General features: G+C 36.8%; 1 protein-coding gene across 4 annotated transcripts; it reads left to right on the top strand.

Annotated features, from left to right (window-relative positions):
* The first annotated feature begins 886 nt into the window (after nucleotides 1-886).
* On the top strand, nucleotides 887-11,644 carry ube2q2 (ubiquitin-conjugating enzyme E2Q family member 2). Of its 4 annotated transcripts, none has more exons than XM_065291992.2 (13): nucleotides 887-1,134; nucleotides 2,508-2,612; nucleotides 5,725-5,847; nucleotides 5,934-5,990; nucleotides 6,083-6,223; nucleotides 8,215-8,299; nucleotides 8,407-8,467; nucleotides 8,559-8,649; nucleotides 8,752-8,810; nucleotides 8,932-8,980; nucleotides 9,066-9,161; nucleotides 9,251-9,317; nucleotides 9,395-11,644. In XM_065291992.2, the coding sequence occupies exons 1-13, from the start codon at nucleotides 976-978 to the stop codon at nucleotides 9,424-9,426; spliced, it is 1,125 nt and encodes a 374-aa protein (XP_065148064.1). In that variant the 5' UTR covers nucleotides 887-975; the 3' UTR covers nucleotides 9,427-11,644. The 4 variants fall into 4 exon arrangements, with proteins under 4 accessions (XP_065148064.1, XP_065148062.1, XP_065148063.1 ...); XM_065291990.2 differs by having other exon boundaries at nucleotides 6,083-6,238; XM_065291991.2 differs by having other exon boundaries at nucleotides 888-1,134; nucleotides 6,080-6,223.
* Nucleotides 11,645-12,884: the final 1,240 nt, after the last annotated feature.

Below are 12,884 nucleotides of genomic sequence, written 5' to 3'. Positions count from 1 at the left end.
AAAATGCAAAGCCAATGTTTTACTAATCTTTGACATTCCCAAGATTGTGAAAAAGGTTTTTAAAAATCAGTCCACAAACACTTTTTATATTGAAAATCTGTAATTTTTTATGTTTTCCCCCCAAATCAGTTCCCACAAATCACTTATGAACTTGTCAATTAAAGAGTAAAAATCAAGGATTTTTGTAAACATTTGGTAGTTTTAATCAGTACTGAGGTTGATTAAAACATGCAAACAAACAAAAAAGGGTAGTGAATTTAAAACATGTACAAGGGTTAAATACATGCTGCAGTTCAAAAGTTTAGTGTCACTTGCATATACTTTATATTTTTTCACAATTTAAAATAATAGTAAACTTATTAAAACTATATAATAATATAAATGTTTTATTAATAAAATCTTAAATTAATTAATCAAAATGCAGATATATTTTAGTATCTTCAGTGTAGTCACCCTTTGTCTTCAATTTGTAAAAATGTACTCTTGGCATTTTATCAAAAAAATTTTCTCATCCTGAGATTATTTTCCATCTATTCTGGGATTTTATTGCCTGCTATAGTTAATTATTTTAAGAAATGATTATGCTGGCTGACAGATTTGAAGATACAATTTTTGATTGATGATGATTGGTATGACATTATTGTTGCTTTTAGGGTTAGAAAAAACGGGCTATGCGAGTATGTCAAACCAATGTTTTGGATGTTTTAAATGTTATGCACTCCCTCAATATTGTTGGCGGGCGTTGTTTTCTCTTTTTCCCCCCTGTCTCCAGTGCTACCCTCTCCCTCCCCACACTCTTTGTTGTTTCTCTCCTCCAGCCTCAACTCCGCACAGCGAGAGAGAGAGAGAGAGAGAGAGAGAGAGAGAGAGAGAGAGAGAGAGAGAGAGAGAGAGAGACTGGGATCAGCTGCGCGCTCGCAGTTCTCGGTGAGTCCCTTCCCCCCGCGGCCTGGCTCCTGATGAGATGAGTGGAAGATGTCGGTGTCGGGGCTGAAGGCCGAATTAAAGTTCCTGGAGTCAATCTTTGACCCAAATCATGAACGATTCCGAATAATAGATTGGAAACCAGACGAACTGAGCTGCCAGTTTAATGTGACGGGAGAAAAGCTACTCATTATTCACTGCAATATCACGGTAAGATTCAGGAGCCCTTGTGTACCTAATAAGCGATCGAGACGAGGCCGAGTGCAATAACACCAACCGCAATCCGCGTTAGCTCTAAATAGGCTTAATGGGCATTTATACCACAAATAAAGACATACTGAGCAGCCAACATCGATTATCGATGTTGAAAGCAAAACTTCATAGGACAGTAACGTTACTGAGCTAATGAACGTAGCAATGTGTTACATTAGCTTGCTAATTTGATGCGCTAACAAAGTTATCTCCGTTAGCTTATCGTAACTTTGTTGGCTAAGACAACTAACGTTAGCTAGATAATAATTTACTTATTTGTCCATAGAAATAGATGGTTAAATCACATTGAAATTTACTGTTTTATTTAACGTTTACCTTGGTAATTCTGAAGAAAAGTTAGCAAGTTATTAGCTTGGGTGCTAGCTTAGCCGGGTTGATACTTTAGCCAGTTAATTGTCTGATAACGTTTTAGGAAAAATTTCGTTTTTATTATGTTGAGCCAACTACATTCGTCATTGTGGGAGCTGTAACGAATAATGAATTTATTTGACTTAATTCCAAAATTTCCAAACGTAGCCTAGCTAACAAAGCTATCGTTAGCTAAAGTTTTTTATGTCACGAGGCCTAGGAAGTATCACGAAATGCGTAGATTTAAAAATAATAACAGTTGTGCGCTTATTGTTAGTTAAATCGTACTGTTTTATTCATCCAGCGATTTCTGTTTGCATATCGAGTTGTCCGACCGATATATTGTCTATGTTGTCAATATTAGCGCGTTTCTTAACTTTATATTTAAACAACCCCCTACATGTTTGCTGTTGATAATGCACTAACTAACTTACACTTTTTATTTCTCAATTGATGGTAAGGCAAGGATTGAATGTGAATGGGTATCAATGAGAAAGGGATTCAGTCACACTGTACACAAACAAACACATCACAACGCTGCAGTGGCACTAACTCATGTTTTGGTATCATTAGGTCCAGGTAGTTACTGTGCAATGCCTTGATGTGATCTTGACAAGCACATGAATCTCCACAATTTCGGCTGTGAATCGCCCCTGATGTGGGGACATAAAGATGGGAGGGGATTACTAGCTAGAGGATGGGAACAGAATGTTCACATGGTGTTGCTCCGTGCAACTGAACCACAGGAACATCATCATTTGCTCCGACACAGTTTGCGGCATAGATCCGCTGTGGTCTCATTTGATTGTTTACTCGGAGAGAAAACACCCATACATCTTTAAAATTCAGCTAGCTTGTGCGACAACAGAGTTTGATTTATTTTTTACAATTTTTACATTCGACTGATCAGCTCAAACATCCTTGCTAAAGGATGCTGACATTGGAACTGCTTATTTTCCTAGGAGTCTTATCCTTTAACCCCACCAATATGGTTTGTTGACTCTGATGACCCAAGTTTAACCGAGGTCCTTGAACGTCTAGAAGATGTTCGAAGAGGCAATACTCTGGTAAGAATCTTTCCTTTATTCAATAAACACCTATGTGTGTTCAATTCAAATCTTAGGCCCAATCCCATTTCTCTGTCTTACCCCTACCCCTTAGTTTTGCACGTTCACGAGAGCGAAAGGGCTATCCCGATTGGTTCTTACTCTCACGTGAACATGCAAAACTAAGGGGAAGGGGTGAGACAGAGAAATGGGATTGGGCCTTAAATTGGTGACTTTGCATGTGAAATCCAGGCTGATTCCAGTGTCTTAAAGGTTCAACGTTGACTTTACTTAGTCAATAATAAAGATATAAAGGTTATATTTTCACAAAATGTTCTTTATATTATGTAATATGATTTGTACAGAAAACGGTAAATCACAAAAAATGACTTAAGGGCTCGTTATAGTTGTGTGTAGGTCCTACGGCGTAGGATCCGTGTCGATTTTCTATACTTTTGTGGCGACGTCCAAACACGCACGCAGACCGCTGGTAGGCAGTATCCACGCGTGTAACCACAGTAGCAGTGCGGCCGTCAAAGAAGCAGCTTGGCAAGTTAACCCACAAACGAAGAAGAAACAGCAACTTGTGTATGATTTGCAGTGTTTCCTCTAGGATTTTTTTCAGCTGTGGCGGCAGGGGGCGCCCATGAGGATTATAAATGTAAAAAAAATTTATGTAGAATATAGGCTACAGTAAACTAACATGTATTTTTTTATAATTTTCACGCTGTCATTTACTTTTCCTTATATTTATAGCATATTGCTTTTCTATGTTTGATCTAAACTGTATTTTCTTTAAAAAACGTTACACAGCTACGTACGTAGTTCGGATATTTCATTGTAGTTTTAATGTAGTTTGCATTGCAAGTTCGTCCTCGTGTTTAGCGTACAGAGCTGTTACAAAGTCATGCAGTCCTGTTTGATAATCCGCACCGCTGTGATTGACAGAACAACCGACCAGTTATCCGACATCAGCAGCAATTTTATTTCACACCCGCACCATTTGACATAAAGACTGTGACCCCGAGCCGGTCACACCGCAAATCGCGCAGTTAAATATAAACCTTTACCGGTCTTCAGACAGATCTTAAACACAAATAAGCACGGGACATTTAAAAACGAGTCGAATTTTGGTCTTGGATGTTAGACCCGCATTTTACTCTTGTCTATTGAGTTCCGACCTGCATCTACAACACAAATGACACGCGAATAGCCTATTACACCCGTTAGATCAAATATTATGCGGTTCACCCGCGGGTACCCCGACCCTGCTGTTTCGTCTGAAAACAGATAAAACAGTCTCACCGTCTGCCTCAAGTTTCTATTACCAACGTTCTTCTCTTCCACGGGAATAATGTAAGTTTCCTAACAAACAGATTCGACTATTAATGTCTTGCAGTCGCATATAAATAGTATTCAGTATTTAGCCTTTTGTTTTTGGACAAATATCTTACCATTTAATGTGAAACTTTGTGAGTGTCGATCTAAAGCACAGACGATTGACTGACAGCTGAGCGCTCAGCAGTGCGCTGCGCTTATAGCCTACAGTATACTGAATAACTAATGGCCCGATAAGTTGATAATATGAGTACAGTGATTCCAAATGAATGTCCAAAAAACTCGTAATATGTTAAATCAAAAGTTTAATAATGTCTTTTCTCGCAGCCCTGCGCTGTGTTGGTGTAGATATGCGCCGGTGAACATCATGCGTGATGACCTTGCAGCTTAAATTACCCTAAATTTATAGTCATAAAGATAAAAGTAAAACAACATTCGAAACTTCAAATGATGTATTTTTATTTGTGTAAACTCACAATAAGGAGAAAACCTTGTGCTTATTTATAATCATTAAAAACATGACGTGCTTTCTGCTGGTTTGGTTTTAGAGCGTGTCACAAAAGAAGAACAGAAACTCAAATACTTTTTTATTCGTTTTGTCAATTTAATAATTATTTAAGTGTAACATATTTCGTGTAGGCTTATTTATTTTATTATTATTTCTCAAAACAGAAACGTAGCTTAATAATCCTCTGTTGATTTAAATCTATTTGTGTATGAAACTAAACCCATGGAGGAAATTATGATATTTTAGGAGATTTATTTATAAATGAGTGAACAACGCAAATCCAGAAAGGAATTTATTTCTAGACAGCCAGTCTCGCAGAGCGGACATTTCGGTAGCTTTTTTGCGAGCTGACGCTGTGGGTTTTGTCTAGAAGGGATACAGCAAATGCCGAAAAGTTAAGGATTAGATTTGGAGGTAGGATTATTAGGATGAAAACAGCGGTTCTGGCTAAATTGGATACAAATACATCCTACAATCGTGTGAAATTTTGTGTTTAGAGTTGGGTTTGGTTAAAGGATTAGGATAAAACAGTGCTCATCCAACGAGATTTCGTTTGCTGTATCCCTTCTATCCACAACCGCAGGCGTGGCGGGGATGTTTTAGGAGTGGCGGGCCGCCACGGTTGAATGTATATAGCGGAAACACTGATTTGAGAAGACCAGAAATGATTGAAGTAAATAAACAGCGACTTTTGTTGCAGTTTGAGTTAAATCACTCCTCAACATGGCCCATGTTTGTTTTCATGGTCGCAAACCGAAATACCTATGACACATTTTTTATATTCAAAAATAACAATTCTGTCATCATTAACTCTCCCTCATTTTGCTACAAACCTGTATAAATTTTATTGTTTTGATGAACAGGAAGCAAGATATTTTGAGGAATGTTAATAACCAAACTAAGCATCAGCCCCATTCACTTCCATGGTAGGAAAAAATAATACTATGGAAGTGAATGGGGCTCATGAATGGTTTGGTTACAAACATTCCTCAAAATATTTTCATTCATGTTCACCAGAACAAAGACACTTATACAGGTTAGTAACAACATGAGAGTAAGTAAATTATGCCAGAATTTTAATTTTTGGGTGAACTATAAATGCGATGCGGTCAAAAATTTGGGTGCACCTAACTTTTGTGCTGGTGCACCTAAGAAAAAATGTTGGGCGCACCAGTGCAAAAAGTTAGTGTAGAGTCCTGTGTTCAATATTCAATATGTTTTAGCAGGTAAACCACAAATGTCTTTACAGCCTTATTCATGATTTTTCATCACATAATTCTCATGCAGCTCCTTCAGCAGCTGAAAAGGCTGATATGTGATTTATGTCGACTCTATAACCTGCCCCAGCATCCTGATGTGGAGATGCTGGACCAGCCACTTCCTGCTGGACCCATCAATCAAGACAGGAAGGTGAGACAACACTGCACGGATCGACACCCACTTTTCCTTGTTTTTAGATATGGAAGTTAATGCAAACGATTTTGTGTTCACTGCAGCATGGGACAACAGATGAAGTAACCTCGGAAGAAGAGGAGGAGGAGGAAATGGTAGAGGTATTAAACTTTAGATGATTTTAACGGGTGGTTCTTATACGGTGAGAAGACAAACTGATACCCAACACTTTGGTTTGTTCCTGTGGCAGCAGGATATAGAAGATCTCGACCACTATGAAATGAAAGAGGAGGAACCAGTTGATGGAAAAAAGTCGGAGGATGATGGTATTGAAAAGGAGAATTTGGCCATTCTGGAGAAGATCCGCAAGAATCAGAGGCAGGACCACTTGAACGTAAGTGTCCATTCGGTAAGGTACCTTTTTTACATTTTGGGGTGGGATGGGTTTTCTTTCTTTTTTTTTGGAAAAACCATAAAGCAGGTTTTAACTTAATTGAGATGTTGACATTTCTCTGGAATACAATTGATGTAGAAACAATTTTATACTGGAAGTGTTTTTGCACTTCTAGAAATGATTGACACCTACAGGCTGGGCTCTTTTAATGAATTGCTCATAAAAATGTGCATGCTACCAGCTTGAAACTCAGACAGAACCTGCACCGAATGAACTCTGTAAATAGCTAGATTAACATTGTAAATCTATCAGAGTGGTTCCTGAATTAACATTTGAGTCAAAGAACAGCAAGTCTTTACCTTCCGTTTGTGTACTTCAGGTACTCTACTGGCTGTTCACGTAAGATCTTTCAGTTTTTCGTAATGGACATTTTGGGCCAGATTTACTAACAGCTTGTGCCAGTGCAAACGCCTCTCTTACTGTTAAAAAACTGTCAGGGTTTACTAAAGACATGCCGTGATGATTAAAAGCATATGCATTTGTAGGAATTTTCCTTTCAGGTGCAAAATTTATGGGGGGGAATTTAAATGAATCGCGCAACTTGATTTACGAATATTTGCACTTGTCAATTTATTGGTATTTGCGCCATTTTTAATCCCCCAAAAATGTCTTAAATTGCGTTGGTCATTATTGGAATTGAGATTTTTGTACCTTTAGCATGCGCGTTATCAAGTGAAATTTCACCCGCAGAAATTTCCACTCACATTGGCGCTTTTTTTAATCGCCGTGTTTAGTAAATCTGGCCCTTAAAATTTGTATTTTATATGCAATGTGTTATTAAAATGACATTGATTAAACAGATTATACATTTGATCTCTTTACAATTTCCTAAAGCAATTTTTATTTTGTTTTTTTAATTTACTAAGGGTTAGTTTCCCAGACAGGGTTTGGATTAGGAATGCATAACAATTAATCGGGATTATAGCAAAATAAAAGTTTTTGTTTACATCACGTGTGTGTGTGTGTGTGTGTGAACTGTGTATAATAACTTTGTATAGATAAATGCACACACATCCATGTTTATGTTTACATGTGTATATACATTTGTATTAGGGCTGCATAACGATTAATTGCGATTAATCGTTTGCAGAATAAAAGTTTTTGTTTACATCATATATGTTTGTGTACGGTGTATAATAATTGTGTTTATGTAAATGCGCGCACACACACACACACACACACACACACACACACACACACACATGCATGTATATATTTAAGAAATGTTTACATGTGTATTAAATTTGTACATTTATATTACATATAAATACTTAATATATAATTTTTCTTTTTTCTTAAAATTATACATGTGTGTGTTTGTATATACATAATTATTATACACAGTACACAAACATATATGATGTAAACAAAAACGTTTATTCTGCAAACGATTAATTGCGATTAATCGATTTGTAGCCCTAATTTGTATATTTATGTATAATTTATATTATATACAAATATAAATACTTAATGTATAAATATATACTTTTTCTTAAAATTATACATGCATGTGTGCGTATTTATATACACATAATTATTATACACATTTCACACACACACACACACACACACATATATATGAACTAAACAAAAACTTTTATTCTGCTATAGATTAATCACAATTAATCGTTATACATCCCTAGTTTGGATTTATCCCTAGTTATATTAGGACATTTTAGTAGTTAAAAAAAACAATACTAGTGTGCAAAACAATGGCACTGATATATGTTAAGAAATGTTGGTACAAGATGTTTCTAAATTAAGGCAGCTCAAACATGCATTTTAGTCTGGGACTAAGATAAGCCCTGTCTGGGAAACCGCCCTGCAATGTACTTGCAAGTTGTTGTAACTTGCACGCAGGAATAATTTAAAACCTTGTGGCTAACTGTGCTATATTGCATCCTAAATCGTACCTGTTGTTGCTCTCTTAGGGTGCAGTCTCTGGTTCAGTTCAGGCCTCTGACCGTCTCATGAAGGAACTCAGGGAGATCTATAGATCACAGAGTTATAAGACGGGTAATTTCACTTTATTTTGGGATTTTAAAAAACTTTTTTTTATCCAGAAGCTTCAGTGAGAGAAAAGTCTGAATTTGTATTTTAAACATACATTTCTATCTGACCAGGTATCTATTCGGTCGAGTTGGTCAATGATAGCCTGTACGAGTGGCATGTCAAGTTAAGGACGTAAGGAAATGATCTTCATATCGGCTAATAATGTTTTATGTGTTTGGGTCTTTATGTAGATATTCCATATTTTTCGGTTTTGTTTTTTAAGGGTTGACCCAGACAGTCCGTTGCACAGCGACTTGCAGGTTTTGAAGGAAAAAGAAGGCATGGACTACATTCTGCTCAATTTCTCTTATAAAGTTAGTGGTTGGTTTACTCATTTGACAAAATCTTGATGTGAAGGCATTTTAAATGAAAGATTACATGCAACTGTAGCTGAACTTCAGTCTTTTTGATGGCAGGATAACTTCCCCTTTGATCCTCCTTTTGTACGGGTTGTGTCTCCTGTCCTGTCTGGAGGGTAAGAATTTGTTAGCACCTGGGTTAAAAATACTTTATGCACTGCAATACAGTGTTTATGATAATACTCACATTAAAATCTAATTAAAAATTTTGATTTGCATGATAATTATTTCTTCCAGCTATGTTCTTGGAGGAGGAGCGTTGTGTATGGAGCTACTTACAAAACAGGTTTGAATTCCAACTGTTTCACATGCTTACGTCTTACGTTTGTGCACATTGTTGAGATTTAAAATGAATCATCTGGTGATCATAGGGCTGGAGCAGTGCCTACTCAATAGAGTCAGTCATCATGCAAATCAACGCCACCTTAGTCAAAGGAAAAGCCAGAGTGCAGTTCGGAGCAAATAAGGTTCGTTCTGACCCTTTTGTCTTTGTCATGTTTGTTTGACTTGCAGAAATGTTTGAAGGGTGTTAAACCTTCAATTTGTTTCTTAACAGAATCAATACAATCTTGCCAGAGCACAACAGTCATACAAATCATTGGTTCAGATTCATGAAAAGAACGGTAAGTGAACCTGCAATGATCTCAATCATTTATGGCAGAAACAAGGAGTTGACACACTGTGATTTGCTTTTTTTCAGGCTGGTACACACCTCCGAAAGAAGATGGCTAGAAGAAGCATTACTGCAAACATGGGATATCCGGTCTCAAACCCTTGCTTTATTTTACCAATGTTATTCACCTTTTTGGCTTGAGTGTGATGCTCTTGTGTAAGTGGAAACCATCAAGAAAGCATTTGGGTTCTTGGAAATTTGCATCATCCTTACCTTCTGCAAAGCTGGACTTTTTTGACCCTATCCCATGCCTGTGTCGCTCTTCAGTGGTGTCTGTTTCTCACGCTCTTTCGTCATTTCTTTTCTCGTACCATGATGGGATGTTCAGAGCCTTGGTACTAATAGGTTCCAAATAACATGGAAATCCATATAGGTGGTTTTTGTTGCCTCCCATCTTCACTTTTGGATTAAAACACGAATGGAGATGCTCAACAGCGACACTGGATCTGATCCTCTTTGTCGGCTTTTAAATGGCCCTGCCATTTTGACTAAGTGGTGGTTTACTGAACTTAAAACAGGAAATGGATGCAACCAGAGACAATGTGAAGACAATGTGCCACCGCTCTCGTATCTGTAGAGACTTTTCCTCATGCATTATGAGTTAACATATACTGGTACATTTAATGCTGATGTTGTTGAAGAATCGTTACTTGCCACAATTATATGCGTACGCTTGTAAGCAACCCTATTGTTAATAATGATAATGGCGAGAACGAGAGAAAGGGCGGATATATAGCTCTGGATCTCGTGTTTTTCCATCGTAAAGGACGAATTCCACTCGATTTCCTTATTGCTCGCTTTTAGCATGTGGCTGATCTGACCAATAATGGACAAATGTAAACTTTGGCTTTGAATGGTTGAAGCAGAACATGCCATTGCTCTATAATTCAACGGAGCTCAACTTGTATACTTGTAAATGGATATGAGGCGTCTTAAATGTGGTGTTTATGTGAAGTGGGGGCATTTATCGGAATTTTCAAGCAAGGACTCTGTCGATGGGGGAAAGTTGTCGTTGCTCAATGGGGGTAATATCTTAAAAATTGTATTTATATAAGTGATATGAACATAACTTCATTTTTTTTTGTTCCCACTCCTTACTGTTGCTGTTTTACAAGATGTTCAATTTCTGCTACATACATTTGAGGTTAATATCAGCAGCGCTTCAATATGCTGTCAGTTTTCGAGTACTGTCTATTTCCTTTTGTGAGCATAGATTAAAATCATCAAAGTACGTAATCCAGTTCTCATAGCACAACACTACAAGATCACTGTTTTTGGTATATACCTCTCAGAGTCTTAATGGTCAATGCATTCACAGTATAAGAAAACTTCATATTGCCCCCCAAACTGTGTTGCAGTGTATTACAATTAAAACAAGTGAATGATCAAAGGCTGGTGTATCTGAAGGTTTTCATTGAAAACTCAGGAAAATCCATTTTGTCCACAAACCTTATATAGTCTTTTAATTTTATCCGGACACTTTAAGAACAGAACATCTCTTTGCTTCGTTAAGTGAAGCAAGAGTAGTTTGCCAGCTTCATCTATTAGTAGTATTTAATGAATGGGTTTATTTCTATATTGACAAGTGTTATAGTAACTGGACAACTCTTGACTATAAGTAAAAAAAAATAAGAATAGCAATATTACCTTTGTTTAAACAATATTCTAAATTCAAAACCTTCCTAGTTGTAAATAATTAAGGACACAGAATGTTATGGTTGTGATTCTTGGGTCAGCACATTTTAAGAGGGTCCAGATTTGTAATATGCTAATTTTTCCTGAGTGCCCAGCATCACGTAACAGACATATTTAGCATGAATGCAAAAGTGATCTTGTACACAACACATGTAAATGTAATTCATAAGAGCCGTTACAGAATAACTCGAGTGTCTGTTTTGCAAGTTAATGCTGTTGTTGTGCGCAGTCAGTTTCTTCGAAAATTAAAATATTATGATTTTATGCATTAAGATTTATCGTCTCAACCCATCAGCGTTCTCTAAAACCGAATGATTTGGGCTTGACCAACATTTCTGTGACTTGATAGTCTTTAGTTTTTCCTTGTCTGAACAGTGGTTTTTCTCTCTTCAACCCTCACAATAACCAACAACAGAATTTGGTGCCATCTCATAATGGAATGATTCTCCATGCTCACACTGTCCGCATGCTTTCCGGGGTTTTTGGTTAGATTTTTTTTCCATGATGAGAATTTTGACCATGTACAGTATATTTGTAAACTTGCATCAAGTTTATGAATAAAGAATTTTACGAGGAACCTCATTGGGTTTTCTATGGGTGATGTATTTGTACATGACACAAAAAACTCACTTTCTAAGAGATATCCTCATTTTGCATACTTTTTGTTTTAAGTTATGATAACTTTAATTCAATCCAGGGCTCCAGACTGCCCCCAAATGGTGGCATTTTGCCCCTAAAATTTGAGAGTGTGCCACTGAATTTTATATCCAGTCGCACATGTGCAACCAGTAAATTTGACATTTTTTTCCAAAAGTGCACAATAAAATGTGACACTGAATTTGAAACAGCACATTGTAATTTCTGCATCTATCATCAAGTATTTATTAGTAATACAGTGGAAATTTGTAGAAATGTGAATATTTGGTTAGCATGTTGATTTACGGTGTGTGCCCCTAAATTTTCTGGTTGCGCCCCTAAAATTTTCAGTTGGGGGCCACTGTGCTCCTAGTGAAAAAAGTTAGTCTGGAGCCCTGCAATCTTATCTTTTGTTTCCAGGTTATTAAGTTAACATGAATGATAACACCAAAGGGCAGCCACAAGAGGGCCAACTGCCTTACATTTATTAGGACTCAAATCTTTATAATATCTTTAATTGTCTGTCTTGATTTGGTGCATGTCCATATGATGTTCTTCAGCGTTGCGGTGCCAATCCAAAAAGGAAGATTATAGAATTTGCAATATCATTTTTTTCGCAGCTACGTGTTGTCAGTGTTTGCCATTCTTACAGGAGGTGGCGTAACTTTGTTTTGAAAAGTGGTAGGGATAAAAATTTGACCCCAGGGTCGGTCAAATCAATAAAAATCAATACTTTCATAAATAATTTATGTGATCAAACATTGGGAATGTTTATCAAAGTGGGCAGGCATGCCCTTCAGGTTTGCCCGTTGGCTGCTGTGCTGTGATTTTCGACTTGTTATTCAACATTACTAATAGCAATTGGAATATATTGGGTGGGAAGTAATAAACAGTTATGATTTTTGCCATAATCGTGCAGCCCTCCATAAGGTATTGTAATATTGCAATTAAACTTAATCCTTTGACAAGAAAAATAAAAAAATACTGAAAGGAAACGAATGTGGGTTTTTTTTAATTAGTGGGTCTTGAGATGATCTGTCAGTCAAAAATATCTACATATAGCATATACTTTTTTCAAAAAGAACATATGTGGACTTTTAAAAGGTTATAGGTGCTAATGTGACCTCATGCAAAGTTTAATGGTATTGTGTTACACTTTGTACATTGTCCATTTTTTCTGTATTGG

This window comes from Paramisgurnus dabryanus, chromosome 23 (genome assembly GCF_030506205.2).
Source record: "Paramisgurnus dabryanus chromosome 23, PD_genome_1.1, whole genome shotgun sequence".
NCBI lineage: Eukaryota > Metazoa > Chordata > Actinopteri > Cypriniformes > Cobitidae > Paramisgurnus > Paramisgurnus dabryanus.
This window is presented reverse-complemented; position numbering and strand designations above follow the sequence as displayed.